Source organism: Tursiops truncatus, chromosome 16 (genome assembly GCF_011762595.2).
Source record: "Tursiops truncatus isolate mTurTru1 chromosome 16, mTurTru1.mat.Y, whole genome shotgun sequence".
Taxonomy (NCBI): domain Eukaryota; kingdom Metazoa; phylum Chordata; class Mammalia; order Artiodactyla; family Delphinidae; genus Tursiops; species Tursiops truncatus.
In genome coordinates, this window is record NC_047049.1 from 992491 (window position 1) to 1017770 (window position 25280).

Consider the following 25280-nt stretch of genomic DNA (forward strand, 5'->3'; position numbering starts at 1 on the left):
GGACAGGGCCCACTGGGCCTGGGCTCCCGCGGCACCTCTAGGAAGCCGTGTGCTTTGTACAGTCATGGCCGTCCTTGGTCCTAGGAGCCATGACACGTGCAGCAGGACCCTGTGGTGTGCCCTTGGGGCTGGGGCCCAGGGCCGATTTCTTAGCGTCCCTGCGGTGGCTGTCCCCCTGGTTTGCCTTCCTCCGAGGTACGGCTATCTGCGCTCCCACAGCAGGGATGCCCTCGGGGCAGTGGACGAGCAGGTGACTCAGCCCTGCCGTGCTGGTCCTGGTCGGCAGTAGCCCTGAGGTTGGGAGGCCCCATCTACTGATCAGGCTCTGCACTGGGGCGTCTACGGGCCCTTCCTGCGTGGCCACGCACTCGGTCTACCTTTGCCCGGGTTTATTCTGCAGACGGGCCAGTGCTTGCAGGATTGAGATGGCCCGAGGGCTGGGTGGGCTCATCTGGGCAAGGGGCAGGGACGCTCCGTGGCCAGGCTGCACGAGGCCCCCAGCCTTGGGGAAGTGTCCGTGAGGTGGCGTGGCCTCCACAGGTTGGTAAAGGCCTTGCCATCACTCATCTCCTGCAAAACAAGCAACCGTGCAGTTTATTGGTCTTAGGTGTCCACTTTCCATCGAAAGCATATGCAAATTTCTTTTCCAAGAAAAGGTCTGAAATAAAACCGTGCACTTACCTGTGAGGTGGAATTTAAAATAGCAACTTTTCATTCACAATGCTGGGTGTGGAACCGGCGTTTGACCAAGACTCCAGCTGCCTTGGTGTGAGTGAGAGGAGCCTGCATCGGGGCTGTCAGTTGCCCCCCAGGCCGGGAGGGCCCCCACCATGCGCACCAGCCCCCCTGCTCACGGGAGTCTCGCGCCGCTGAGTCCCAGCTGGGTTGGTGTCACAGCCCCTGGGTGGCCACACGCAGGGGTGGACCAGCCGTTATGGGGGGGAATCCAGCTCTGGGACTGCGGGGCCTTAGCCCACCAGGCAGAAGCCTGCCTCCGCGTCTGCTCTCCTCCGGCCACCCTCTGGTCTGGAGAGCTCTGGTCCGCCCTTTCCTGCCCCGTCCCATCCTGCCCTGTCCCGTGCGAAAGCCCCTCAGGGTCACAGACCCGTGGCAACTCTCTCCTTGACTCCGGCCTGAACACTTCATCTTGCAAACGGTTGGATTCCCTGTGTGTTTCCAGAATCCCACGATGTTATAAAACAAGTAACCAAAGGCCAGCATCTGGTCAGGCAGGAGTCCACCTCGGAGGGAAAAGCCCATTGGCCAGGGGCCAGGGTCAGCGCAGGGGGTGGCCTTGTGGTTCGTCTTTCACTCACGCACTTGTTCACTCATTCATTCGTTCAACAAGCCTCTGTGGGTGCAGAGGACCGGGCTTGGTGCTGCAGAGGTGCTTTGCTGAGTCCCTCAGGTGGCACCGCAGTCACCCCAACGTGCGCCTGCCAGGACTCGGAACCGGAACCTCAGAGCACCTTTTGGGACAAACAACTTCCTCTTCTGATTGGAGGCTGCCCTCTGGGTGAGGCCCTTTAGTGAACATAGAAAAGCACCGTCAGAAACCCCACTGATGTGTTTGAGAGCGGTTAGGAGGCCAAGTGGATAGGAACTGGCTGTTGGTGAGGCTTTGGTGAGTGTGTAGGATATTAACCAATAACACCTGCCCAGGGCGTGTGAGCTAGGAGGGACCCGGGGCGAGGCGCTCCCAGGTGGATGGGCAGCCTGGGGCCTGGCAGCTCTCGCTGTGCACGCTGGCACCCGGGAGTGAGACCGTCCCCTCTCGTCAGCTCAGCGAGGGCCTTTGTGCCTCTGGGGATGAACCCATCCATCTGCCAGCCTGAGGCCCAGCAGGTGCAGGGAGGAGGCTGGGCGAGGTGGCGTTCTTAGCGGGGCGATGGGGGTGATAAATGGCTGCGAGGCCCCATACTCGCCTCGACAGCTTTCTCCCAAGCACCCCCGCCTCCCCGCAGCGGCCGGGAAGATCTGGCTCAGCGGGCACAGTCTGCCCGCTGCATCTCTTCCCGCAGCTCGGGAACTGCCGGGATGCCAGCAAAGCGGGCAGCTTCCAGCAGGACGTGGCTGTCAGACCTGGGGCTGGCGCTCAGTACAGCCACTCGAAGAGGGCTTGTGCAGGTCTCTGTGCGCCACGACTGTGCACGCACACACACCACACACACAGGTGCACACAGGGACACGCGCACAGAGAACTGCACCCACAGGCACACACGTGAGTGCACACAGGGACACACACGCACAGAGCTGCACCCACAGGCACACACACGCACACAGGTGTGATCTGAGTGCACCACTGGGCTTCAGAGTAAAAGGGGGTTCTGTGCTGGGCCAACTTCTCCCATTTTGGCCAGTTTTCAAGGGACCCCAAAAGGAGACCAGCGCTCTGCACCCAGCACCCTGCTTCTAAAGGGGGGTTGGGTCCCTGGTTCAGCTGTTCGCTCTGCCCAGGGCATATGCGTCACCGGCCAGAGAAGCCACAGAGGGGGGAAGCGTGCCGGGTAGGCCTGGGCTGGCCTGGAGAGTCCCAGCTGTGCGCCCTGCTGTGGGCATAAGCTCTGGGGCGGGGAGAGGAGAGAGGGCAGTGGGCCTGTGTGGGCCCAGGCTGGTGCTGATGGGCTGTGCGGGGTCACCCAGCTTGCCTTGCTGGAGCGGTCTTAGCCTTCGCCCACTTCTGTGTGGGCTAGACGGCCAGCTGAGCTTACTCCGTGGCAGCAGGCGTGGGGGAGGGCATCTGGCCCAGCAGACCCCGCCCCCCAGCCCTAGCCGCCGCCCTGGCCGGGCTGCCCACTCCCAGAGTGCATCGGCGAGTGGCAGAGGCAGCCGCTGCAGCCCCTCTTGGCCTGTGCTCACAGCTCCCCTCCCCCTCAATCCCAGGCCCCGGGCTGGCTGCTCACCCGACGTGCTGCTCTTGTGACATCCGTGCTCCTGGGAGCCGCTTCCTACCGTCTGAGCCCACTCTGAATACCCCTGCCCCGAAAGCGCTCTGGCCGACTCCCGGCCCTCACCATAAACTCGCCCCCCTCCCCCGCCTCCGCACCGCCACCTCCGCCCCCATCCTGACACGCGGGGTCATGGGTTCTGATCCTGCCCGCTCTGCTCGGTGGCCTTGTGACTGTGGGCAGATGGCCCAGCCTCTCTGGTTGGTCCTTAGTTTCCTGCGCTCAGATAGTGGAGGACTCTTTCCTGTAATACAGTAAACTGGGTACCCAAACTCCCCCTCCACAAAATATTCGTAATATGTATTTGTGTATCTCCACTGAAGTATAATTACGGTAAAGTGCACGGAGCTGAAGCGTCCAGCTGATGGGTTTTTACACGTGTCCGCCTGTGTGACCAGGACCCCAGTCCAGATCCAAGCCTTTCCGCAGTCCTGGAGCCTTCTGTCCTGCTCTGCTCCAGGTAGCACACCTTCCCCCACGGGCACACGCTGGTGCTGTGTCCGTCACTATGGGTTAGTTTTGCCTGCCCTTGAACTTTCGTAGTCAGGGTCATACACAGCGTGCTCTTTTAAATCTGGCTTCTTTCATTCAGTCCAGTGTTTTGAGGATTCATCCATCTTGTTACGTATCAGTAGTTTGTTCTTTTTTTAAAAGAAAATTTTGAGTACTGTTCTATATTGTACGAATATAACTCAATTTCCTTCTCCACTCTCCTGCAGATGGGTGTTTGGGTTGTTTCCAGGGTGTGGCTGTTAGGAATAAGGTTGCAGAGAACATTCCCGTGTAGACATCTGTTTGGTTTCTCTTGGGTAAATATCTAGGACTGGAATTGCTTGGTAGCACAGTCCGTGTACGTTTAACTTTGTAAGAACCTGCCAACGAGTTTTCCAAAGTGACGTGCTGTGCTCCATCCCCACCAGAGCTTACGGGGTTGACTATTCCGCATCCAGGTGGACCCCCGGTGTGTCAGTCCATCACGGGCTGTTCCGACGGGAAGCGGTGGTACCCTTTTCGGGGGGTGGTAATTTCCATTGCCTGGTGTCCAATGACGTTACGTGTCCTTTCCTGTGCTTGTTGGCCTTTTGTACATCCTCGGTGAATTGTCTATCCACATATTTGCCCATTTTTAAGTTGCGTGTTTGTCATTTTATTATTGATTTGCAAGTGTTCTTTATATAGTTTGGTTACAAGTCCTTTGTTGCAGATGTGTTGCAAATACTTCTCCTGGGTTTGACTTTTCGTTTCCTCCATGGTGACTTTTAAAGAACACACATTTTAAGTCTTGATGCAGCAAAACTTATCAACTTTTTTCTTTTACGGTTGGTGTTTTGGGCATTATGTCTAAGAAATCTTTGCCTGTCTTTAGGTTGCAAAAATATTATCCTAGTTTTTCTTCTAGGAGTTGATACTTTCAACTTCTGGGTTTACGTCTGTAGTCCATCTAGAATTATCTGGGGGCATGGTGTGAGGTGCGGTCAAGGTTAATGTTGTTCCTGACGGCAGCCTGGTGGTTCCGGTTCCATTTGCTGAAGGCGGACGTTGCCCGTGAGCCTGCCCTAGTGCTTTTGTCCAAAACCAGTTGGCCACGGATGGTGCCGGCCAGTTTCTGAACAACCCTCTGTCCTTTGCTCCATGTGTCTGTCCTCACACCGGCACCAGTCTTAAGTCTTGAAATCAGATAGTGTGAGTCCTCTAACTTTGCTCTCCTTTTTTTTTAAAGGATTATTTTGGCTATTCTAGGTCCTTTACGTTTCCATATAAATTTTAGTCTTTGCCTACTAGTTTCTACAAAAAAAAGCCTGCTAGGGGTTTGACTGAAATTGCACGGATTCTACAGATAAATCTGGGGAGAAGTGACCTCTTCAGTGTTCACGGTTCCAACCCAGGACTAAGGGGCATTTCTCCACTGATTTAGGCCTTCTTTGATTTCCCTTAACAGTGTTTTGTAATGTTTTCTTCAGATATATTATTCCTATGTATTTGATGCTTTTGGTGCTATTGTAAGTGGATTTTTTTTTTTTTTTTTTTTTTTTTTTTTTTGCGGTATGCGGGCCTCTCACTGTTGTGGCCTCTCCCGCCGCGGAGCACAGGCTCCGGACGCGCAGGCCCAGCGGCCATGGCTCACGGGCCCAGCCGCTCCACGGCACGTGGGATCCTCCCGGACTGGGGCACAAACCTGCGTCCCCTGCATCGGCAGGCGGACTCTCAACCACTGCGCCACCAGGGAAGCCCTGTATGAATGAACCCTTAGTCTTACGTGCCTGGCTTCTTTGTCTCAGTGTGTCACGTTGGGGGTAGGGTGTGAGGTCCACCAGAGCTGGTGGCTGCCATGGAGTCCGTTCACTCCCTCTGTGTCTGGAATTCTTTGTGTGAATAGATCACACGTTGCTGGTGCGTTGTGCTGATGTTGGGCATCTTGGGTGCTCTCCAGTTTTGACCATATTCCTGACCCCTCGTGCATGTCTTTTGGTGAACATACGTGTGCGTCTCTGGGCGAGGATTGCCTGGGCCATAGGATCTTTTTTAAAAAATTTATTTATTTTTGGCTGCGTTGGATCTTTATGGCTGCGCATGGGCTTTCTTTCCTCTAGTTGCGGAGAGCGGGGGCTACTCTTCGTTGCGGAGCACGGGCTCTAGGGCGCGTGGGCTTCAGTAGTTGTGGCACATGGGCTCTGTAATTGTGGCTCACGGGCTCTAGAGCACAGGCTCAGTAGTTGTGATGCATGGGCTTAGTTGCTCCGCGGCATGTGGGATCTTCCCGGACCAGGGCTTGAACCCGTGTCCCCTGCATTGGCAGGCGGATGCTTAACCACTGCGCCCCAGGGAAGTCCCTGGGCCATAGGATCTTATCCACTTAACTTTACCAGCTGTTGGCCCACAGTTTTTGAAGTAATGGCACAGTTTCACTCCCATTAGCAATGTTGGTCACACCCTTGCCAGCCTCTGCTTTGTCGGCCTCTGTAGTTTCAGGCTCTCTGGTGGGTGAGCTGGAGTCCCACCATGGTTTAGTTCCACATCCCTAGTGGCTAAAGCATGGAGCTCCCTTTCCTGTTGGCTAGGCTGGGCATTAGGGTATCCTCTTTCACGAGCTGCCTATTCAAGACCTATAGTGGTTTTCTATTGTTTTAGTCTTTTTCTTATTGATTTGTGGGAGCTCTTTATATATTCTGGATATTGTGGGCATATGTATGGCAAGTACCTTCTCCCCCTCAGATGTAGACCCTACTCTCCTCATGGTGACCTGTGACGAGCTACTCCTGACTGTGGTGACAGTTCTGCGGCATGTGCACATGTCAGACTGATCAGTCCTGCACCTCAGGGGTTTAGTTGACTGTGTGTCAGTTATGCCTCAGGAAAGCCCTTAAAATACCTTGTATGATAGCAACAACTAGCAAAAGACGTGCAACGTCTGTGTAGAGAAACAGGGCCCTAAATAAGCGAAGGATATAAGTACCGGAAAGATGTCAGTTCTCTGCAAATTGATGTACAGCCCAGGTGAATTCCAAAGAACTTGATGGATTGATTGAGAACATGTGAGCGAGAACAAGGGCCCCCTGGAGAAGAGCGGACCTCTGGGTGGTGGGTGTCAGCAGTCATTGCCCAGTGGACACCAGGAGCGTGCCCACAGGGCATCAGCTCAGGATGGACAGCAGGCCAGAGCGGGGGTGCAGAGCCAGCCACACCGGGCACAGGTGGCCCGGCTAAGTCAGATGCAGCCTGGCCTCGGGGATCCCAACTCAAGGGCCTTCAGTGAGAAGCGGACACGGCCCGAGGAATGGGAAGTCCGGGGGTGGGGGGTAACTGGCCTTGAAGGTCCTGCCACCCAGCTCAGCGCCGCTGTCCTCGCTCCAGCCGTGGCTCCGACGGGCTCCCCAGGGTGTGGTGGCGGCCCCACCTGCTCCTCCCGCCTTCGCGCCGCTCCAGTCTGACCGGCCAGGCCCGGGCAGCATGTGACAGGGAGGGCGCCGGGTGCCCGGAGGGCTGGGCCGAGGCGGGAGGCGGCCTGTGCTGGCTGGAGGGCGACTGCGCAGAGCTCGCTCCTTCCGGGGCTGTCGTGTCAGCTCCCACATCTTTCCAGACAGAACACGCCGCTCTGCTGCAGCGACGGGCCAAGGAAACGGGTCACTGCCTCCAGCGCTTTTTTGAAACTAGGCTGAATATAAATAAAATACAGATTGTTTGCTGGATGAGGCTGGGATTTTTATGAACTTAGCATCGTTTAATGTCAGAGCAAAGCCGCCTTAGCTACGCACGTGACTTCATCACCTCTTCCACCGAGAAGGAGCGGGGTTCAGGGGGTCCTGCTCCCGAGTCCCCCCCGGGGCAACCGCCTTGGGTAGGAAATGAGGTGCAGCCCGCGCAGATCTGACTGGTCGTGAGTCACCTGTTGAATAACACTGATTTCTTTTACCGAGGGGAGAGCACATAAAATTTGCCATTTTAAAGTGAGCAACTCGGCAGCCTTCAGTGCGTTTCCAGGGTCGTGCAGCCACCACTCTGTCTTGGTCCAGGACGTTGTCATGGCCCCGGGAGGACACGGCGTGGTCGGCGTCACGCCCCCTCCCTGGAGGCCGCCGTCCACTTCCGTCTCTGGTTTGCCTGTTCTGGACGCTCTGTGCGCACGAATCCTGCACCGTGGTGTTCAGGGCCGGCTGCTCTCACTCAGTGTATGTCCTCAAGGTTTGTCCGAACGCTGGCGGGCGTCAGAGCTGCACCCCCTTTATGGCTGAATAATACCCTGTTGTGTGGACCTCCCACGTCGCCTTTATCCGTTACGAGCTGACGGGCACTGGGGTCATCGGGGCGGCGGTGGCCCTGCTTGCGCTGTTCCCGCCCTCTCTCCGCCTGCTTCCGTGGGCTCCGTGTCCACAGTCCTCGGCCGCGTCTGTGTCTGTGGGTCCAGCACCGCCTCGGGGCCCCCATGCGCTTCCTCGAATCCTCTCCTGTTTACTGTCTTATCCCGCCGTGGACCCCGCTGGAACTTTCCAGCAGGCCCCCATCCCGGTGCTCCCCTCACTGGGTGTCGCGTGCACCTGTGTGGGGTTGACTCGCTGGAACAGAACAAGCGCCAGGACCCTGGGCCTGCCTCCTTCCCACGTCAGGGGCTTCCAGGGCGCTGCAGGTGTGGTGTGGACAGTCCTGCACCTCCGCGTGGATTGGACGGGCTGGAGGAGCCGGGCAGGGAGCTTGTGTGCGATTGCCCCTCCAGAAGCCCTGGGCCCCTTCTGTTTCTGTGTCCTCCCCACGGAGCCTGGACGTGCAGGAAACGCCTGTGTCTACTTTGTCTGGTTCCGTGGTGGCCCGGCTCTGGCCTGGGGTGCAGGATGAGTGTTGGCGACAGGGGGCGGGAGGGACGGAGGCAGGTTACTTCCCAGGGGGATTGTCTAGGACCGCCCAGTGCACATCGGGGCCTTTGGTGTGACGCACGGGCGCCGGGCTGGCCTGCTGGCTCCGGGGAAGCGGTGACCGTCACTCAGGGTGTGTTCGAGCCCCCTGAGGTCCATGGAAGGGGTGGCAGCCAGTCTGACTGCCGTCCCACCCCCACAGGGACGACGGAGGGGATGAGGGCCCAACCTGAGCCTCCTGGTGGGATCCAGAGGGACGGTCCAGTGGCAGAGGGTCTGGAAGTAGAAGGGGCGCAGCCAGTCCTCTGGGCGTCCTGGCTCTGGGCCTTGGCCATGTAGGGAGCCCACAGGCGCTGCTGTGGTGTGTGGAGCAAACTTGGATGGAGCCTCGTCTCCCCCGCCTCCCTCCCTGTATAATGACGTGCGTCATCCCGCGATTAAAAGGGTGCCACGTGGCCGCCGTGGCCGGGTGAGCAGGGCAGAGGGCAGGGCCTCGCCTCCGGAGCGCGCAGCCAGCCCGAGCTGGTGCCCCATGTGCGGAGCAGAGCTTGTGCCGCGCCGGCACCTGAAGGCGCTGCGTCGGCATGAGCCTCAGCGGACCTGCGCCTTGAGCGACATGGTCCCCCAGGCGAGGGCCGGGGAGCAGGCACCCGGGGACCGACTGCCAGCAGGGGTTCCGGCTTCCTGAAAGGGCTCCGGGCCGGCCCTGGTGCTGCGCCCCGTCCCCCACGCAGTGCGCGGGACTTCTTGTTGGAAGGGCTCGGCCCCCTCGGGTCGTGGTGCAGGAGCCTGCGTGTGGCGGGGCTGGGGCTGGGGTGGTGTGGTTCTCCTGCCCATGGGACGGGATGGGCCAAGGGGCAGAGATGCGCTGTCTGCCCTCCCCAGGGGGTCAGCCTTGCTGACGCCACGGCTGGTCTTCTGAGCTGGCCGCCTGCCCCGCAGCTGCGCTGTCCCAAACCCAGCTGGCCTTTCCTTCTCAGGTGGGCCTTCGGTGTGTCTCTCTCCAGCTCAGCAGGCGGGGTCCCGCCGAGGCTGCTGACGGCCAGTCTCCAAGTCTGGTGGCACGGGGCGTGGGACCACTTCTGGGGACGGGGGCGGGGATGGCCCTGTAGCAGGAGCTCCTGCCTTGTGGCCCCCTCTTTCCCAGCACCGGGGCTTTGCCTGTACTTTTTCTTTCCTGAATTAAACTTAATGCCATTTGTGTTGTGATGTGTGTGGCTCTGGGCCTTGGGCTCTGGGCCCCGCCCTTGTCCAGAAACAGGAAACCATGGCAACGTGGAGGCTGCACGTGGGGCAGGATTAATAGTTAACCAGTCGCCACTTGAAGGCTGATGGATCATTAAGGCGGGTGTAAACCTGGCTCCTCCACTGAAGTTAGCTGCCCGGCAGGGGCCCCGTCCCCGACGGTCTGAGGTGAGCGTTTTGTAGGGGAGGCTCTGACTTCCTGTGTGCGGCCCCTGGACAGTCGCTTACATCCCAGCCCCGACAGAGGGGAGGATGTGCCGGGCTGGTGGTCCCACCTGGCCAGGTGTCCCGGGAGGCTTCAGGGGAAGGCGCTCAGGTGGGGTCAGGACGATCTCCCAGCCTGCGGTCTGGGGGCCCCACTTGGAGAAGAAGGGGGTAGGAGCAGCATTTAGTCCAAGCAGTGCTGCAGGTGGCACAGCCCGAAGCCCCAGGGTGTGGGGGCCTTTGGGGGCCTGGAACTCGGGTGGATGAGGGGCCCCGCCAAGCCTGGGCACAGGTCAGTTTCTGCACACACAGCCATGCATGCATGTGTGTGTAAATGTGCAAACACAAGTGCACGTGCGCACGCACGCACACACGCACACACCTTCCCAGTCAGGTGGCATGTGGCGCCCCTACCCTGGCACCTCGGGCACCCGATTGCTCATGGATCCCTGGAGCCCCCCTCGCCCCCCAGAAAACAGAAAACAACAAGTGCTGGTGAGGGTGTGGAGCAAGTGTAATGGTTCCTCGAGAACCTGAATTACCGTATATGATGCAGCAGCTCCGCTTCTGGGTCTTTATCCAAAGGAGCTGAAAGCAGGTCTTAAAGAGACACCTGCACCCTCGCGTTCACAGCAGCTAACACACGGAAGCAACTCGGCGCCCAGCACGGATGGGGGGGTAAACAAACCATGGACTCCCCATGCCGTGGAACATCGTTCAGCCTCGGAAAGGAAGCAAATTCTGACGCGCGCTGTGACATGGATGGGCCTGCAGGACCCTGTGCTCAGTGGAATAAGCCAGACACAAAAGGACAGGTACCGTGGGACTCCACTCACACGAGGTCCCTACAGCTGTCACATACGCAGAGCCGGAAAGTAGATGGTGGGTGCCAGGCTCCGCGCCTGCGCCCCTCTTCCTGGCACTGCTGCTTGGCACCCGGGGACCTCGGTGCCCCCTTGCTTCGGTCTCTGGCCATCAGGTTCCACCCCTTCTTCAGAGGCCCCTCTGTCCTTCCTCTCTGGGGAAGGCGGCAGTGGCTTGGCAGGTCTGTGGTCGGGAGCCCAGAGGCTGCAGACAGGCAGACGGAAGGATGGATGGAAAGATGGGACTTTGCTGAGCCAAGCATCTCCCACCAAGTGTTGGCCTTGACTTCTAACCAGGGCCCTTCCCCGTATCCCTACAGATCCCGACCCTCTCCTTATCCCCTCCAGGAGCCAGGCTCCCTGTGTGTGGCCCAGGGCCCCTCTGTGCGCAGCTCGTGCTGCCCCGGGACACAGGGCCTGCTCTGACCACGTGCTCCCGGCCGGGCCCCGCTCTCGGGGGCTGGGGGCTGGGCTGCTGCTGACACAGGCCCCCAGGGAGCTGCTTGTTCCCAGAGGGGGTGCCCTGCTCTGTCCCTCTCCTGGTGGTCTGCGCCCAGGGCCTGATTCTCTCCCTGGCGGATCCGTTGCTGTGCTCCCAGTACTGGCCCCCAGCGCCCGGGAGGCACACACCCCGAATTCGGGGCTCACGTGTGCTGGGGCCTCCCAGCAGTGCTGAGGAGGGAGGGGCGCCCAGAGAGTGGGGTGGGCTCGTGTCCGGATAGGGGGTCAGCATGCCTGGCACGGGCAAACCCGCCTCGGGTTCGGGGCTCGGCGGCTCCCCGGGGCTGTTTCTCCCCCATCCCTGCCCCCACCCGACACCTGAGCCGGGACGCCTCCTCCCAGTGCCCGGTCCCGGTCCCGGTGCGGTCCTGTCTGTCTGCATGTCTGGACTGGGAGCCCCCGGGCAGGTTCCCTGGCTGGTGAGGGGGCCCCGTGGCCTTGGGGTCCTGGAGGTCTGTCCTGCTGGTGGTACTGGGGGGCTGGGGGTGAGCACCCGGGGATGGCGGGAGACGGCCAGCAGCAGGCCTCAGGCAGCAGCCTGGGGGGAGGCGTGGCTGCCCCCGCCACCCCCCCTGCCGGCAGGTGGAGGCGCTGTCTGTCCCGGGCAACCTCCCCACAGGTCCCGGTGGAGCTGGGCCCAGCCGGCCAGAGACACTTTATTGATCTGGCTGCAGCCTGCTGGTCTCCGGCCCAGCCACGCAGGGCCCCCTGGGTTCCCAGCCGTCCCTGGGCACCAGAAGCCAGATTGTTCCAGAGCCCAGGGCCCCCAGAGGCCTCTGCTGTCTCTCGGCCGCTGCTACATCCTGGCCGAGTCCGCTTCTCAGAAAGGACAGGGCGAGGGCGTTGCTCCCGCCCTCAGGCCGGGCGTTGTGCTGGGAAGGGGCCGCGGTGGTGGAAGGTGCAGGGCTGCTCTGGGCGCCCCCGACGGGCTGGGGGGACACAGACGGGCAGGAGGCACGGGGCGGGCCGTGAGCCCTTCGAGGGGCCTGCAGAGGCTTCCTGGAGAAGGGCCTGAAGGGAGCAGGGTGGCCAGACTGGAGTGGGTGCGGGCGTGTCTCGGAGGGAGGGAAGGGCCGGCCCCTGCAGGGGAGGGGTGCTGAGAAGCTGCCCCACCCTCCCCTCCCCCACGGAGGGGCAGATCCATGACGGATGCCAGGGCCACGGGAGGCGGACTCAGGCACAGAGACCTGTCCCCTGTCCACAGGGTCTGCTGCTTGTCCTGATACAGGACAGTGGAGAGTGGCTGGGGGTGCCTGACGGGTCCCCCCACGCTAGTGGGCAGCGCACGTGATGCTCGGCCGTTGCCAGGTGCCCAGGAACGACCTCGAGGTTGCCCGCCCCACTTCTCGGGAGTCTAGAGCCCAGGCCAGAGCAAATGCCCTATTCCCCTCTCCCCGAGTTTCACCCTCCCGACCAGGGTTCTCGAGACGTCCTTGGGAGCCAAGGAAACCCCTGGTCGCAGGGTCCCACGCAGGGTGGAGCCGGCAGGTGGAGAATTCCATCCCTCTCTTCTGTGGTCCCTCACTGGGGTCTGCTGGACGCTCGGGGAACACCCATCCTCATTGCCTGGTTGCTCTGAGCAGTAAACACGATGATGACCCTGGGGCCTCCGCAGAGGGCCCCCTCCTGGCCCGCTGCTCTCGGCCTGTTGGGTCTTGGTCCCTGCAGACCTGCGGCCTTGGAGGACAAGGGGTGGTGAGCAGATCAAGGCCTCGGCGTGTCTCTGAAGTGACCGTCCGCTGACCGGCTCCCCTGTGTGCGCAGGTGTCCGTGTACACAGGAGGGCTGGCCGGGTGCCCCAGGAGGCAGGGTGGGCCTGTGCCGGGCTGTGCGGGCCGGGCGAGAGCTGCACTGTGGCCGTACAGCTCTGCAGGAACGAGGATGATTTTCTTGGAGGGCTTTTCGGGTCATAGGATGTCTGACAAAATCCAGTCTCAACTTTGGCATGAATTTCCACGGTGCGTGTGTAACAGCTTTGCACATAATCCCCACTTCTGTTGTGGGGATCTCTCGAGGGTGGGGGAGCTCTGAGGGCAGGCTGGGAAGGGGCAGGCCTGGTCTGGGTTCTGGGTCCAGCCCGGGCCAGGGGCTGCCCTCTGGCCGTGGCTTCTCCGCACGTCGTCTCAGGCCCCGAGATGTTAGGATGCGGAGGTGAGGGGTCAGGAGTAGGGCTGCCCCTCCAGGCCTGTGGGGAGCGTCCAGCCCTGGGCTCCTGCATCCTCACCGGTAGCCATAGCCACGCCTCACGGCTCCGCAGCCCATCTGTTCTCACTCTCCAGGGCCCGTCTTCTGTCTTGCCTTCCTGGTTGGGGGCAGCTTTCTGTCTGTTTTAAGAAGAGCTCCGGCTTATGGAAGGACTGCCTTCCGCACCTGGAGTCTGAGCAGGACGCTGCTGCCCATGGTGGCCTGTCGGGAGGGGCCCTCTGCCCATGGGCGTGGGCGCCGACCCGAGTGCTGGGCCCTGACGGTGCTCAGTGCCAGGCGTCCCTCTCCTTGGATGGGAAGAAGGCTGGGCCAGGCGCACACGAAGGGCAGATAGTTTATCTTCAGGGGAAGTGTTCAGACGTTGCCTTGCCTTTTCTCTTGGGATCCTGTGGTCACTGCACAAGAGCCAGCATTTGGCCTTCTCTGCTGCTTCACACAGGTGCTCCGGGAGCAGCGGCCCCCTCTTCTCCCTCCACCCCCTTTGCCCATGAGCCTGTGGCCTGTCCCCTCCCAGCCATTGGCAGGACCGATGGTGCAGCCGCCCGTGACAGTGCCAGGGCTCCTGTGTCTGGACAGCAAAGGGTCAGCGGGACGTGAGCCAGGGATGACTTGTTAGTCCCCCTGGAAACAGAGCCATCAGCCTGTTGACCGTGCTTCTGGAAGAGAGCTCCTTGACTTTTCCCTGGGGGTGGTGGTCTCCTGGGGAAGCCCTGAGGTTGGATGAGAAACATCCAGTCTGGGAACACGGCTGAAGACTCCCTGGGGGGGACAGAGCTCTGTCTGGGCTCCTGGGTTTAGCACTGAGACAGATGTCGAGGAAAGCGGCTCGTGACCACTGGGCTCAGGCCCGTGACCCTGACCCGAGCCAGGGCGCCGAGAGGACCTGGGGCGGCCCCCCCGAGGCCATGGGCAGGGCAGGGGGCTGGTGTTGGCGCCTCATCCCTTGTGAAATAGAATGAAAGCCTCCCTCCACTCATGCTGTCGGCTGGGTCAAGATGACCTATTTTCCTAGCAACGGCTGTGCTTCCGATGGCTAACTCTGCAAATAAAAGCCTTCCTTGAAGAATAAATATTCTCAAAACCCTTGTTTTACAATATTTATCCGCCCCAAGAGGAGTCTGTGCTGGTGCCCGTGGGGCGGGGCCCCGTGGTCTCCTTGTGGACCCCATGCAGACAAGTTTCCTTTGTGCAGGACTTAGGCTCCCGGCAGAGGCGTGTCGGGGTCAGAATTACCTTTTCCTTTTCCCTGCGTTATGACCCACGGGGTGTCGGACACAGGGGAGGGTGTGCTGCAGCGTCCCACAGCGGCGTCGATCATGTTGGAGTCTTGGTGGACCGTTACTCGGTCCCCGGGGCCCCAGCCCCTCCCTGAGTCGCTGACAGCGCGGGTTGGGCTTTGCCTGGCAGTGGCTCTGACCCCTGTGCAGTGGCCGGGAAGCTGGGAGGAAAGTGGACGAGCACAGTGTCCCCCGACCCCTGTCTGCCCTGGGACCCCTGCCCCGTGCACACGCACACGTCTCCCTGTGTTCCTCGGGGCTCTGGCAGCCCAGCCCCCTCCTCTCATTGGTGAGATGCGCCCAGATTCAGTGTTGGGGGAACTTGACACGCTTTATCAGTGACGCCCGCAGACGTCTGTGTGACGGTGGTGTTTGCAGCGCCGCTCCCACTACATCCTCCTAATGACAGTATCGCTGTCGGCAAACCTGTCCACCACCGTTCTGACAGATCTTGGTCAGTGGGTTTCCTTTGTTCCCGCGTCCTTCGAAGGCCCGGACAAGAGCCGGAGGCGGGGCTGAAAGCATCGGCACTGGGCCAGGGGGGTGTGGGCGGGGGTGTGGGTGTGGGTGTGGGGGTGTGGGTGTGCGTGTGGGGGTGGGTGGGGTGGTGGGTGGAGGTGGGGGGGTGGAGGGGTAGGTGGGGGGCATTCGTGGGAGGTGCCGGTCCTCCCCGGAGTGCATCCAGAGCGCTGTGTGTGGCCAGAAGCAGGCGTGGGGTGGAAGAAGGGGCCCAGAGCCGCAGGGGGTCTCGGGTTCCACCTGGAGGGCTGTGGGGCGGGGTCTCGGGAGGGGGTGTGAGCCGCTGTGTGCAGTGGGCACCGCCAGGCGCTCCCTGCCCCAGCAGGTGGGCGGGGTTAGGCTGGGCGTGGGCATCAGGGTGGAGCAGTGGTCCTTGGGTCCCCTGAGCAGCCCCCAGTCACTGGAGGGCAGAGTGACCCTGGTTAGCCAGGTGGGCTTGCGGCTCACCTGGAGGGGTCCAGGCCGGCCACGCCTCCGGGCAGGGTCACTGGCATGTTCCTTGCTCGTGGCTTCTGGTCTGCTGCCATGTGCACCCTGCCCAGCCCGGGGACCCGGCCTCACTGCTCTCGAGATGCCTGGCAGGCACGCCTGGGGTCCTGTCCCACCCGCGTCTTCCGCAAGCGGCTTCCCTGACCGCCCGCTGCACTGTCTGCCGTCTCGCGGCCGCCCTGCTGGTGTCTTAGGAAGTGGGGATACTTGTGTCAAAAACACAGGGCCGGCACCGCGGGCCGCCCAGCGCAGACCGCAGGCCGGGCTCCCCCCGCGGCCTGGCTCGGCGCCCTTAGCCTCCCGACGTCTCTTGGGAGGAGAGGAGCCATCCATTCAGCCGTTTAAGCTCCTCTACAGGGAGGGACGTGGGCGTCCCTGTGCTTCTGACCTCTCAATGCAGCTGCGTTCCCATCTTTCCTGTCCTGAAAAAGTGAAAGTCTGGCGTTTGTGCTTTTCTCTAAAAATGGTGGTTCCCTTGCTGAGCACCCTGCCAGCTCACGGGCCGGGGGCGCCCGTGCTCGGGGGTCTGCTCAGGCCGCTGCCCCGCAGGAAGGCGTAGCTTCTGCGCCCGGGCCGCTGGGCTGGACCTCCTGCCCCCAGGGCGCCGCAGGACGGCCCCCGCAGGCCCTCCGGTGGTCCCTGGGCTGGGCCTGGGACACAGCCCTCGTCCTCAGCTCGGTGTGGGAGCAGCCAGGGCTGCGCCGACCTCGGGCACGTGGGCGTGTGGGCCTCCTGTGCTTCCGACAAGGGAGAAGAAACCCAGGGGCCCCCAGGCGGCAACAGGCCGGGCCTTGGAGGAGACTGGGCGGGGGGTGGGGGGCAGTCCCTGGGCCCCGAGCCACCCAGCAGAGCCCGTCTCCCCACTGCACGGCAGCCACAGCCCCGTGCTCCCGATGCCCCATCCTCTCCCCGCTGCCCACGAGGGCCTCCTCAGACCCCGAGGTCACACGGGTGCCAGTGGCAGGGGCCAGTCCCAAGTTGGCACGGGGACACTGTCCCTACAGGGCTGGGGTTGCCCCGCCATCCACCTCTCTGGCCGTGGGAGCTGGTGCTGGGGTTGCCTGGTCAGCCCGGCTATGCTAGAGCAGGTTGACAAGCACGCGGCTTACAGGCGCCCCTGTGGTGGCCGCCAGCACGCGGCCCTGCCACTGCTCACGCGGGGCAGTGTCCTCCTGCCGTGCCGGTCCCGGCGCCTGTGTCACCTCTGGGTGCCAGGCTCCATCTCCAGACGGGAGGGGTGAGCCCCACTGGCGGGCGAAGACGCTCAGCTCCGGAGGAGGTGCCGTGCTGGGGTCTCGTGCTGGGCCCCCTCCTTCCTCACTTTCACCCCACCCCACAAGCACATGCACACACACACGTGCGCACGTGCACACACACACACACACAGGCACACGCACATGCACACACACGCACACAGGCACCGCCAGAGACCGGCTTTCCTGTACCGTCTGCGGAGACGTCGGCAGTGGGCTGCGGGCAGCAGGGTCCCTGGGGCTTCTCTGACGGCCTGAGCAGCCCCAGCGTGCGAGGCAGTCACGGAGCGTAGCTAGGTTTTCCCTGGGGAGCGAGGCTGCACTGTAACAAGGTGGCGGAACGGACAAGGCTCTCTGACTGTGTTGGGTGCAGTGGGGAGCACAGAGCCGCACGGACAGAGGCCACGGTGCCTGAGTATCGGAGCGGCTTCAGGAGGGAACCTCTGAGCTGGGTGGGCGCTGGGGACAGGGAGGCGGGGGCGGCCTCTTCACGGACCGTGCCCCCCAGGTCTGTGCCCCATGGACCCGTGTGTCTCCAGCCTCCCACACCTGGTCACCACCCCAGACAGCTGGTGGGTCACAGACCTGGGGGCGCATGGACCTGGGGGCACAGACCTGGGCGAGACCTGGTGGGTAGAGACCTGGGGAGCATTGACCTGGGGGGTAGAGACCTGGGGGGCACAGACCGGGGGGCACAGACCTGGGCGAGACCTGGTGGGTAGAGACCTGGGGAGCATTGACCTCGGGGGCACAGACTGGGGACATAGACCTAGGGGCACAGACCTGGGGGTGCACTGACCTTGGGGGGCACAAACATGGGGGGTAGAGACCTGGGGGCACATGGACCTGGGGGGCACATGGACCTGGGGGGTAGAGACCTGGGGGGCAGAGACCTGGGGGGTAGAGACCTTGGGGGCACAGACCGGGGGGCACAGACCCGGGGGCACAGACCTGGGGGTTTGAGACCTGGGGGGCACAGACCTGGGGGGTAGAGACCTTGGGGGCACAGACCTGCGGGCACACAGGCCAGGCTGGCCCGGGCCTGGTAGAGACCCGATCCCCCGAGCAGTATGAGGGGAAACCTGCGTGGACGTCGTGAACCCCCGTGGCGTGTTTGCAGAGAGCGCGTCAGGTTGGAAACAGAAGTGGGAGCCCCGGAAAGCTGTCCACGCCCCCTCCCCTCCGCGGGGCTTCACGCTGGCAGGCTGGTGCACGGCGGCGGGAGCGTCCTTCAGCAGGGCTGTGACAGTTAGAAGAGCTGCAGTTTCCTTGGGGTGGGGCTCGTTATCTGATTCTGTGAAGAAAGTCGGTAGAAATAAGGCGTCGAGTGGTTTCGCTCAGGCTGTGGACGGCCCCATTATCCATCCCGGGGCCCTTGCAGGCTCCCCTCAAGCTGGTCCAGAGATGCCCACAGGGCACAGCCCCCCGCCGAGACTCAGAGGGCGGGCCACTTATTTATGGGTCTTTGCGGGTTGGGGGCCGCTTTCACTGGGGGGCTGCGGGGTGCCTGGGGCTGAGCTGAGCTGCCCTGTCTGATCGTGTCCCATGTGTGGGCAGTGTGGCCTGGCCTCACCCCACAGTGAGTCCGGCAAGAGGGGCTGCACAGCCCCCAGGAGCCCCCCTCTGCCTCGGCTCGGGCCCGCCCTGCAGCGCCAGGCCCTGGGGGAGGTGGGCCGCTGAAGGGCTGCAGGGGCGCCCTGCAGTGTGGGGGGCTTCCCGCAGCGTAGGGGCACTCGGGGACTGCTCCAGCGGGGGGGCTCGTGGCAGGCACAGGGCCTTTCTGCCACCTCACCTGGCATCCCTCTGTTCTCTCTGCAGTGAACTTGGACCACTTCCAGATTCTCCGTGCCATTGGGAAGGGCAGCTTCGGCAAGGTAAGGCCAGCCGGCAGGGGGCCGAGGCTGGACAAGGGTGTGAGCGAGGCCGGCCCCAGCTGGGTCTGTGGGTGGAGGGTGTGGGTGTGCTTCCGGCCGAGCAGGCCGGTGATGCTGGGGCCGCGGGGTGGACTGCCGGCCGCGCTCACCGCTGCTGGGGTTTCTTAGCCCAGGTCTTTGGGGGTCTAGTAGCTCGGCCAGGAGCTGAGGGTGCAGATGGCGCGGCCCCCGGGCTCTTCCAGGGCCGAGACCCTGACACCCTCACTCTCCGTACCAAGGCGCATGTTGCAGCAGAACAGCTTTCCTCAGGGACAGAGCCGGCTCGAGGTCTGAGAGGGAAGCGTTTCACACAGAAGCCGCTCCTGGTTTAGCTGATGCCTGGTGTCTGGAGCGACAGCGACGCTCGGACACCATTGCTGCAGCTGGAGCCCAGAGGCCAGGCTTCACCTGTGCCCGTTCCTCCAGGTCAGGCAGGGGCAGGACCCAGGGTGGGCGGCCACGCTGCACTTCTCCAGAGAGACCCCCGGAGCCCATTCTCCACTTCGCTTCGGTTTCTCTTGGCCAGATCTGACTTCCTGGTTGTCGCCTTGTCCTGCCTAGAGATGGGGGGTAATTACAACTCAAAGAGGCTTAAGGAGCGCTCTGCAAAGGTTAAAATTAGCTCCCGGGACTCTGCCTTGCCAGGCCTGTTGCAGTGAATCCCTTCTGAATGGACAGTTTCTTTTCAGCTCGGAGGGCTTGACAGATGAGGCCTTTGCGCCCCCACGCCCCACACAGCTGTCTGGACGCCGTCTCTGTGAGCCCTGTTCGCGTTTTAAAGGGATTGCTGTGCTGCCAGCGCAGGCTGCCAGGGTATTTGAATGCTGTTAATTATCTCCATCTCATTGTATCACAGCGAGTGCGGCCTTAGGTTACCAGGCCTGGGGTAGTTACAGCCAGAGCAGATTAGCGCCTTTGCACAAATCCATTGAAATGCTGTGTGCATTAGGGAGAGAGCATTTTTCACGTCTCTCGGAGTCAGGAGGTGACTGATGGACCTGGGCCTTTTGTTGATTGTGCAAAGATGGTCGATCCAAAGATGAGGTCCTTGGTCGGTGAGCTTGTCAGACGCTGGTGGCGCCTGAGACAGTCTCCGCCACCTGGCTTCTCCCACGGGAGCACCGGCGTGTGGGAGGCAAGGGGGGCAGGCAGGGTGGGGCTTAGGGGAAGGTGCCCCCCCCGGGGGGGAGGACACCAGCTGAGACTGGGTTTGGGAAGGATGGCTTATACAGGGAGACGTGGGTGTCATACAGATGACTGGAACATGGGCCGGGGAGGGAAGCTCTTGGGGCGAAGACTGACTGGGGTGGGCAGTGCATTGCCCTGTCCCCACCCCCATCGCCCCCAGGCTGGGCCCCCTGCACCCCTGCGAGGGGCTTGTCCTCCCTTCAGGTGTGCAGCTGGGCAGCCCTTCCGCTCTGCAGTGTCTGCAGGACCCCAGGATTCTGGCTCCTCCGACCGTTCTCGGCTCTGAAAATCTAGCTGGCCACAGGGTCCCAGGAATGGGGCTCTCAGAGTGGGGTGACAGGAGGAAATGTGGGGTACTGCCAGGGTTGTATCTTCAGACGCAGGTTACAGTGTAATTGGAGGGCTGCTTCCTGCTCCCTAGTTAGGCCTCCAGGGGTCTCTGGGCCGCGGTTGCCGGTGCCAGGTGCAGTTATGTGTCTGGAATGTGGGCTCTGGTCCTTCCGCTGCTCTCGGTGGCTTGGCGGGGACCCCATGAGGAGAGAGAGTGAGGAGCTGAGCCAGCTCCAGCGTGCACGGCGGGGCCACGTGCACACCTGCGTGCGCACCCGTTTACACGTGGCCTTATTTCAGAGGGTGTGCGCTGGCTCCACCATGCCCGGACGCCCAGTGAAGACCGGCTTTACGAACTGCTGGGGAAGCCCCCTCGGCCAAGTGGGTGTGAATGTTCAGCGCCCCCCGCCCCCCATGCACAGAGGCACAGTGGTCGGTGTGTGTGACGTGACCCGTCTGCCCCCAGCAAGGTGGCTCCACCCTTCAGGGCAGTGGCTCCGGGAATGGATTACCCAGATTGGCTGCATGTGGGCCTTGGACACAAGACTGGATGTTGTGTTTGGTTTGTTTGCAGTTTTTTACGGTGGTAAATTACACAGCTCAGTGGCATTAAGAACATCCCCACTGTCGTGCAGCCGTCACCCCGCCGTCTCCAACCTGTGAAATGAAATCCTGCACCCAGCTAACACCCCCCAGCCCCTCCCAAGTTCCCAGTTCTTGGAGAAATCGTATCCCAGCGTAGAGAGCTTTGTTCTCCAAGGCAGAGCGGAAGCTGGTGGTGGTCCGGCCCAGCAACCATGAGTGGGGAGAACACAGCCCCCACTAGCCTGGGGGTGGACTGGGCTCTGTCCGCCAGCCTTTGGGGACGTCATGGCCAGCTGACCCCGCGAGGAGGCTGGGACCATCCTCAGAGCAGAGGCCAGGCCGGAGTGATACTACTGACAGGACACTTCCCGCCGCCCCCGTGCCCGTGCCCACACGGCGCTGGCAGCTGCGAGGCTTCCCCCGGCCGTGTCTGTGCAGATGTGAGCCCCCGGCGGCGGGCCTCCTTGGGGGAGGGGCAGGTGTAGTGGGACTGTGGACCTCCACCGCGATGCTCGTGGCAGCCCTCGGCCAGGCGTTGTGTGTCGTACCCGGAATCTCAGACTGCAGGTGACACACGCTTAATTCAAGAGAGCGGAAAGGGGTGACAGATAAGAGCTAATGTCAGCAGGGTGGGGAAGGCCCCCGAGGCAGCTGAGCTGGGCTGGGCTCCTGCCAGGGCTCATGGTCTCTGCCCACCCGGGCCCTCTCTCTCCGGCTCAGCTCTGGATGACCTCTGAGCTCCACGGCCAGAGAGACGAGGGCTGCTGTCCTCCCGCCCTGGCCTGAGATGGCCCGGGGCAGCCCTCTGATTGGCTGGTGTGACCACGTGCTCCTGCCCTGCCCCACTCACTGTAGTCGGGGCGCGGGCTATAGGGCTCCACAGCGATCCGTTACAAGCAGAAGGTGGGCAGGGGCCCCGGGGCGCTGCAGTCCCTGGAGCTGGGCAGTCCCTACCTTGACCTCACTGCCCCTGCCTGCACAGAGCATTTGCTGGCATAGCTGAGTCTTTTCCCAGCAGAAGCAGCGGCTGGCGGGGGTCGAAGACCGGGTTCATTCACAGGGGTGCGTGGAGTGGGGAGCCCGGCGGGTGGGGCTCCGGGCTCAGACCTTTGCCTCTGGGGGCCCTTCCCAGCCAGCCTCTCCTCCTCCCCTTTCCCTTCCTCCCCAGCTCCGACCCCGCTCCCTGCCCCCTTCTCTACTTCCCTCCCTGCCCCAGGCCCGAGGCTGCCCTGGGGAACCTCAGACCAGCTCCTGGGTCAGTGTTGGGGGCACCAGCCCTGTGGACCAAGCTATAGGTCCCAGACCGCCACCTCTGCCGCCTCCAGCGCACAGCCCGCCTACCCGCTGGGGCTGGCCTGTGGGGTCCTGCCTGCCTCTGCCCCAGGTTCCGGGTCTGGCTCATTAAGAACCAAACTCCCAGAGGCCTGTTCCTCTGGAATTGCTCATGGCTTAGTTTCTGCTCAGTTCATGAACACCAGGGCGGCTCCAGCCACAGGACTGAAGGGTCCCGTGGTCGGGGGGCCCTCATAAGCATCCTGTGCTGGGGCGTCTCCTGCCCCACCCCAAGGCAGGCCCTCCTTGTGCCCTAGAAACTTCCTTGAAAGGAGCCCACCCTCAGGGTGAGGCAGGGCTGCCCTGCATTGTTATATCCACACAGGCCGCCCTCAAGTTTCTTTCTCCCACACACGCCCCTGCCCCCTCCTGCCAGCTGTGGGTCCGCCGGGGTTGAGGCCCTACCCGCCCCATTCACAGCCCCTGCTTCCCTTCAATCCTGGGCTCTGAGAAGCCCCCAGCCCTGGGCCCTGAGCTGACACGGACACGGCTCTCATGGAGCCCAGTGGCCCCTCGGCGTGCAGTGAGTGCCCAGCGGGGCCTGGAGCAGAGTCCTGGGCTTCCCCGGGGCCGCGTGGGGACTGTGCACGGGCAGCGGGCCCCCCTGGGCGGAGGGCAGGGCCACCTCCCCGCCCAGCTGTGGCCTCACCGCCTGCCCTGGGGCCCAACCTGTGGGCTGTGGCACCCTTGCTTTGACCTTTCCTGGGGCCACCCTGGGGTGTGCGTCCCCCTCCTGGGCACCTGTCTCCCCGGCTGCGGCCCAGGTGAGCCTGGCGTGTGGCTGCCCTCTGGGCCCCTCGGCTCGGGGCTGCCCTGCCCTCCACGTGCATGGCCACGGGTCCCTGGCGCCCGGGACTTATGGGGCCCCTGCTGGGGAGGGGGCCTGGGGAGCAAGGCTCTGCCTCCTTGTCTGGGGCCCTCAAAGGAACTGGAAGGTCCCAGGCAGTTCTTCCGGCTCCCCCGGCCTCCAGCTGCCCAGCCCGGGGCCTGTACTCAGCGGTTCCTGGGAATGAGGGTGCTTTTCAGGTGTGATGGGCACGAGCTCCCGCCTCAGCTGGGGTCTCCCGAAGTTCTGTCCAGCTGGACGACGTGGCTGCAGTTTATTCCAAGGCAGATCGTTTCGGTGGAATAATTAAGACTTGGAGAAGATCGGCCTATATTTTGTGGGTGTTGGTGATGGCCTAGCCCTCAAACGCCACCATCCACCCCCCCCCCCGTGTGTGTGTGTGTGTGTGTGTGTGTGTGTGTGTGTGTGTGTGTGCCCGCGCGCGCGCGCAGTGGGGCCTCCCCGCCAGCACTGCCAGCCAGGTTTGATTTGCACAGGAAATTGAATTCCAGCTCCACGCTGCACTGTCACAGGATTACTGCAGGACCTGTCGATGGGCGTTTGCTCCGAGCCCCTGACCCTCCTGATCAGTGGTGTTTGCAGCCCAGTGCAGGGTCGCAGCCCCCGGGGCCCCTCTGGGACAGGCTCTGTTGAGGGGGCGCACGTGTGCACAGGGTGGCGGCAACTTCCGGGACCACGCTGACCCCTGGGGCTGGGCCCCGGTCTGCTGTGTAAGTGGGCAGTGTCACTTGGCCCTTCTCTGGCCACACGGCTCCTCCCGAAAGGCTGGACTCTCCCTAGGGCTCTGGTTACCTGAGGACACGGAAGGTGTGTTTCTACTTTTAGAGGGAACGCCTGTGGCTTCCCCACCTTTTTCCCGGCGGTGGGGCGGTGGGCTAGAGGTAAGAATCAAATGTCCCGTCTCTCCAGATGGAACTTGCCCGGGAGCTGCTCTGATGACACCTGTGCTTCATCGCTGCCCGCCCACCCTCCCCATCTCTTCCCCCTCCCTCCTTCCTTTCCTGCCAGCCTGGCCTCCCTCCTCCTCTGGCCCCCAGGCCCCGTGCATCCTCCCTGGGTTCTCGGGAGGCATCGCGTCTGCCCACGCCCACCTGGAACATTGTCTCACACTGGCCTTTGTTTATAACGATCATTACTACTTTTACACTCAGAACAAAGAAAATATTCTGTTTGGGGAAAGAACTTCACTCCCTCTGGAATTTACCATTTTTCAGTTGGCGAGCTCAGCTGCTCTGTCCATCCGTCCATCTGTCTGTCCTCAGGGGGAACTGCTGCCTGTCCTTGGCTCTCTGCGGCCTCTGCCCTGACTCAGGGACTCCGTTTCGTTCTAACCCCCGAAAGCCTTCAGAGCGTCACAGCCGCCCGGCCCATGATCCTCCAGAATGTCAGCTGCTCTCGTGTATTTATTTTTCCGATTGAGCTTTCAAATAAATTCCGTCAAGATCAGAAATAAACTCATTGAAATTTGAGTAGGAATTGCATTTCAAGATTAAATGGGAGGGAAGTGGTTATCTTACCCCCCGGGGATCCTTCACATTTTGTCGTGTTTAGTATATATTGTTCTCATGGTTCTTTTAGTTCTTTTAGTTGTTTTATGTTCAGCTGTTATGTATTATCTTCTGTGTTACTGTGAATATGTTTTATTTTCCAGCTTTATTTCCACTTTACTGGGAACGGTGGCTTCTGTGCCCCGGCCCGCTGCACCCCCTCCACCCCCACTGCCCTCTGCCTGCCCTCAGCTGCTGAGGAGGTGGGTGGTCCCGGGTGTGGGCGGAGGGTGGTGGCCTGGCTTTGCCGGCTGTGGCTCATCCCTGCCAGGAATAGTGAGGCCCCCTCCTGCCTTAACCAGGGGCGTTGGGGGCTAAATGTGCTCCCATGATGCTGTCCGTGGGGCAGAGGTGGGTCTCCACTCTCGACTGGGGTCTGCAGAGCCCCCTAACAGTGGGCAGCCAGCCAGACCGGGCAGCATCAGGAAGTGAGTGTCGAGGCATCTGATGGGCACAGCCCTGCAGGAGGAAAGGCTGTCTCCTGGGAGCGGGGGCGGGGCATCCGTTGGCGAGTCCCAGAGGCCCTGGCCCTGGGTGCGGAGCTCTGCACAGTGGGCGGGACTTGGCGTATGAGCCGGGGCGTCCAGGGCTCCTGTCCTGCATTCCAGCCCCTCTGGCTCCCGGGGCCTTTTCTCGACTCTGGGTGGAGTCCTGCCCTCACTGGCCAGGCCTCCTCTCACCCACTGCTC

General features: G+C 62.1%; 1 protein-coding gene across 3 annotated transcripts in view; it reads left to right on the forward strand.

Annotated features, from left to right (window-relative positions):
• The window catches only part of STK32C (serine/threonine kinase 32C), an 82674-nt gene that overhangs the window by 26952 nt on the left and 30442 nt on the right, over nucleotides 1-25280 (forward strand). For 2 of the 3 annotated variants that reach the window (XR_004522586.2, XM_033842179.2), the window contains exon 2: nucleotides 18668-18723. Coding sequence is in view for 1 of the 3 variants with exons in the window: in XM_033842179.2 (XP_033698070.1) it covers nucleotides 18668-18723 (56 nt within the window). In the remaining 2 variants the exon portion in view is untranslated. Of the gene's footprint in view, nucleotides 1-18667; nucleotides 18724-19001; nucleotides 19189-25280 lie in introns of all 3 variants that reach the window. The other variant, XM_033842180.2, reaches the window with a different exon arrangement.